The following is a 4,722-nucleotide window of genomic DNA, read 5'->3' as shown; positions in this document are numbered from 1 at the left end:
AAAGTACAAACTAATTGTAACATTGATTTCAGTCAGGTGCAAAGTACAAACTAATTGTAACATTGATTCAGTCAGGTGCAAAGTACAAACTAATTGTAACATTGATTCAGTCAGGTGCAAAGTACAAACTATTTGTAGCATTGATTTCAGTCAGGTGCAAAGTACAAACTAATTGTAACGTTGAATTCAGTAAGGTGCAAAGTACAAACTAATTGCACCATTGATTTCAGTCAGGTGCAAAGTACAAACTAATTGTAGTGTACTAAGAAAAAATATTTCCATAACTGACTTACTGTTGAAAGGCTATGTTATATTAAACCTGTGTTGCCATGACTTACTGTTGAAAGGCTATTTTATATTAAACCTGTGTAGCCATGACTTACTGTTGAAAGGCTATGTTATATTAAACATGTGTAGCCATGACTTACTGTTGAAAGGCTATGTTATATTAAACATGTGTAGCCATGACTTACTGTTGAAAGGCTATGTTATATTAAACCTGTGTATAACACAGGTTTAATATAACATAGCCTTTCAACAGTAAGTCATGGCCCAGAAGGAATTTGAACAAACCTTAATACTTCTTTAAGACAAAATTCTATCCATCATCTATCATACAAAACTTTCAGCCAGTGATCTCAGAAGATTTATTTCCCAATAGCTTTGATTTTTGAAACAGAAATTTCATTTCATGAAACATAAAGTGTATCTTTACAGTAGGTGTTGTTTATTTCATAAAGGGTCATCATGCGTAACATTAAATTAGGTAGTGTTTACTTCAAAAGGATCATAAGCATGTTATTTGCTCTCAGTTTCTCATATAAAGAAACTGACGTGAACAATTATGATATTAAAAAACGTGTAGAACCAAGCATTAGATGAATTACAAAATAAGAATCCCAATAACCTAAGACCTTTCAGAACATAAGACTTCCTTTTTTTAGGGGTGAACTGGGAGCTGACGTGAAATTAGAATCACACTCAATCTTCTTAATAATAACTTCCTACCAGTTCAATCTGATGATATATCCTGCTTAGATCCTTAAATTATAGCTGTTGTACACAACAATAAATTAAAAAATATGTTTACACTATGCCTTATTAAGTATTAACCACATTCACGAGAAAAATATTTTAATTATCAGAAACTATCATTAAACCTAATCCAACTGTGGTGACATTAAAGTCTACGTACCTGTAACAACAGTAGCAGTAACACCCTTGTAACTTCAATTTTAGCAAGAAGTGATGCAAACACTCCAAATACATGGTTATCAGTGGGTGATACACCTAAAAAACAGATATATAGAAAAGTAGGCTTTAATGTGAGGTAAAATCCCTGCTCTCTTCTATTACACTAGGATTAAAACTTTCGATGACTTAGGAGGGAGAGGAGCCACCAATACCTATTAAACTTTTTCTTCTCATAGACTAAATAGTTAACAGCATGAAACCGACAGCAAATTTACTAAATAATATCTAGTTTAGGCTAAAAGTAATTCACAAAATTTGATTTGCTTGTGTGTTGTTTTATAGCAAATCCACATCAGGCAATCTGCTGTGTCCACCAAGGGGAATCGAACCCCTGATTTTAGCATTGTAAATCCACAGACTTACCATTGTCCCACCAGGGGACTAAATTTGATTTGCTTTGGATAATTATTTATGTTGTGAAATTCTCAAACTTATATTGTGAGATACTGTTTTGAGAAAAAACTTTAAAACTATTTAGTTTCACTTTATAATTGAAATTTACATACACACACAGAGAGATATATATATGGTAATCAGTTTCATGTTGATAGATGTTCTTTAACATGTATTTTGATACTTTATTTTCACAATTGCAATTGTCACTACTTTGGGCTAAAAATAGTAAAGACATGTAGCAATATTCTTGGTCATAATCCATTTCTATCTAATAAATAACTTTATTTTCTATAAATTTTATGTTCATTTATTTATTTGTGAAGTTTAAATACAATAAACTTAATAATAATATTCAAGGAACAAGGTTTCGAGTCACATTTCACTTTCCGCCTTTACCTAGCATACTCTCTAAACCTAACAAGACTTACCTGTCATGGTAGAAAATTTCTATACCTTTCAAACATGTATAATTTAATATGTAAACATTTTCTGAAAGGAAATGAGCAACTGAATAACTAAGAAACAAATTTCCAGATTTGTTTCCAAGTTTTTTAAACTTCCCACTAAACTCCCTCATTCTTCTGTGCAGAGGTTAGGCCTTGTCACTTTCCCATGAAGCCATAAGTTATTTCTCACACCACTTTATTTAATCTACATTAAGGTAAAAAGTTTCTTATCTCCTCCATCCAATGGTTCTTAAATGTTATTAACAATTTTAAAATCAGAGCTACATTAGTAGATGTTCGGATCACAAGTTGTGAGGTCATAAAAGTGTGTAGATGAGAGGTTTATCATACTTGCATTTAAGTATGAAGATGTCCTACTATGTCATCAAATTTAACTGAAATAAAACATTTTTAATAGCAAGCTTTCTGACTTAACAATATATATCAAACAGGAATGTTATAAAAAGAATGTAATACTTTATAACTTATGTTGGCTGTAAATACTATATTCTAACATGTCTTCATTTGTAACAAAAAAAAGTCCTCAATTATGGAAAATACTTTTGAAAAGTTTGTTTTATATCTGCTTCTCCCCAACTTTCATTAGATCAAGTCTATCTCTGTTGAATTTAGGTTCCATTTAAATTATTTCAAACATTAAAATAATTTCACGTGAAAGAAAACAATTAGGTGAAAAGTACACGATTAAAGCAAATGATAAAAAATTAAAGCCTGCCTCCAAGTGCGCTTTGAGAAGTTTTAACATTTCTGAGACATCTGGATAACTCAACTTCAGATGTTTTGTAATTGGTCAACTGTCTGTCAATCAAAATATGGAGTCTCACATACCAATTTCAGTTTAGCATAAATATCAAAGCACACAAGGCAATCCTGGATAAAGCCTATTAGTTCCGATAATTTGTCTTCATCTCTAGCACTCAATTCTCATCCCTATACTTATTACTATATCAGTAATGATAATACATCATTCAACAATAATGCAATATAAGTCAAAAACATCTAAGCAAGTGAAAATAAAAATAACCATTCATCTGTATATCTATTAATGTTAGGTTCTGTTTTTTTTGATAAAAACTTTTTCAGTTTTCTGTGATTAATATTGTTTTTTTTTGTCAATTATTTCAACATCTAAAAAATCAAAGAAATAATTATTTTTAACCATACGTTCAAACACATGAGAGGGAGCTTTCAAATGTTCTTTCAGTCGTTTGTTGAAAGCTGTTCACAGTTTTTACATTAAATCTGATACACTTATCCCGATCTGTCAGTTTTTACATTAAATCTGATACACTGATCCTGATCTGTTGATACACTGATCCCGATCTGTCAGTTTTTACATTAAATCTGATACACTGATCTCGATCTGTCAGTTTTTACATTAAATCTGATACAATGATCCCGATCTGTCAGTTTTTACATTAAATCTGATACAATGATCCCGATCTGTCAGTTTTTACATTAAATCTGATACAATGATCCCGATTTGTCAGTTTTTACATTAAATCTGATACACTGATCCCGATCTGTCAGTTTTTACATTAAATCTGATACACTGATCCCGATCTGTCAGTTTTTACATTAAATCTAATACACTGATCCTGATCTGTCAGTTTTTACATTAAATCTGATACACTGATCCCGATCTGTCAAAAAATTTCCTTGCCATAAGATGGCTAATTTCTCCCTAACAGGAAAGAAAATTTGACACTTTGAACATTTATTGATGTACCGTTTCTCTCTCATCAATCGGTTTCTATGGGCGATTGTTTTATTTAGTACTTTGGAAGGATCTCATTTTGAGATTATAAAATATTTATCTCAGTTATCAAATCCTATTGTGTGAAACAGTTTTTATGATCCCTATCCTCTGTCCAGTATCATGGAATAAATGCTAATAAAGCTCAACTCCTATGATGTTAGTTTCTGGTGTTACTCATAACCAAATTGAAGGTCTAAGTATAGGAAATCCAGTTTCTCCCATTTTGGCCAATATATTTATGATAAAGACACAAGAAATTGCTATTTTCACTTCCCTACATCTTCTTGTTTTCTAGATTCAAAATATGAATGAACTTTTTATGGATTTTAAACATTAAAATTGTACTAACAGTATAATATCTATCTCCAAATTAAATTTACAGTTGAAAATGTAATTTCGTGGTAATCTTTCATTTGTTAAAATAACAAAATGAGTTCTAGCTGAGAAATGTGTGTTAAAATAACAAAATGAGTACTAGCTGAGAAATGTGTGTTAAAATAACAAAATGAGTTCTAGCTGAGAAATGTGTAGTTAAAATAATAAAATGAGTACTAGCTGAGAAATGTGTAGTTAAAATAACAAAATGAGTACTAGCTGAGAAATGTGTGTTAAAATAATAAAATGAGTACTAGCTGAGAAATGTGTGTTAAAATAACAAAATGAGTACTAGCTGAGAAATGTGTGTTAAAATAATAAAATGAGTACTAGCTGAGAAATGTGTGTTAAAATAACAAAATGAGTACTAGCTGAGAAATGTGTGTTAAAATAATAAAATGAGTACTAGCTGAGAAATGTGTGTTAAAATAACAAAATGAGTACTAGCTGAGAAATGTGTTAAAATAACAA

The 4,722-nt window shown here is 30.5% G+C and overlaps 1 protein-coding gene across 3 annotated transcripts in view; it reads right to left on the bottom strand.

Annotated features, from left to right (window-relative positions):
• Window positions 1-4,722, bottom strand: part of LOC106471914 (factor VIII intron 22 protein-like) — a 26,968-nt gene that overhangs the window by 6,761 nt on the left and 15,485 nt on the right. For all 3 annotated transcript variants that reach the window (XM_022400536.1, XM_022400537.1, XM_013932539.2), the window contains exon 7: window positions 1,196-1,290. In XM_022400536.1, coding sequence (XP_022256244.1) covers window positions 1,196-1,290 — 95 coding nt within the window. The remainder of the gene's footprint in view (window positions 1-1,195; window positions 1,291-4,722) is intronic.

Source organism: Limulus polyphemus, unplaced genomic scaffold (assembly GCF_000517525.1).
Source record: "Limulus polyphemus unplaced genomic scaffold, Limulus_polyphemus-2.1.2 Scaffold4960, whole genome shotgun sequence".
Lineage (NCBI taxonomy): Eukaryota > Metazoa > Arthropoda > Merostomata > Xiphosura > Limulidae > Limulus > Limulus polyphemus.
This window is presented reverse-complemented; position numbering and strand designations above follow the sequence as displayed.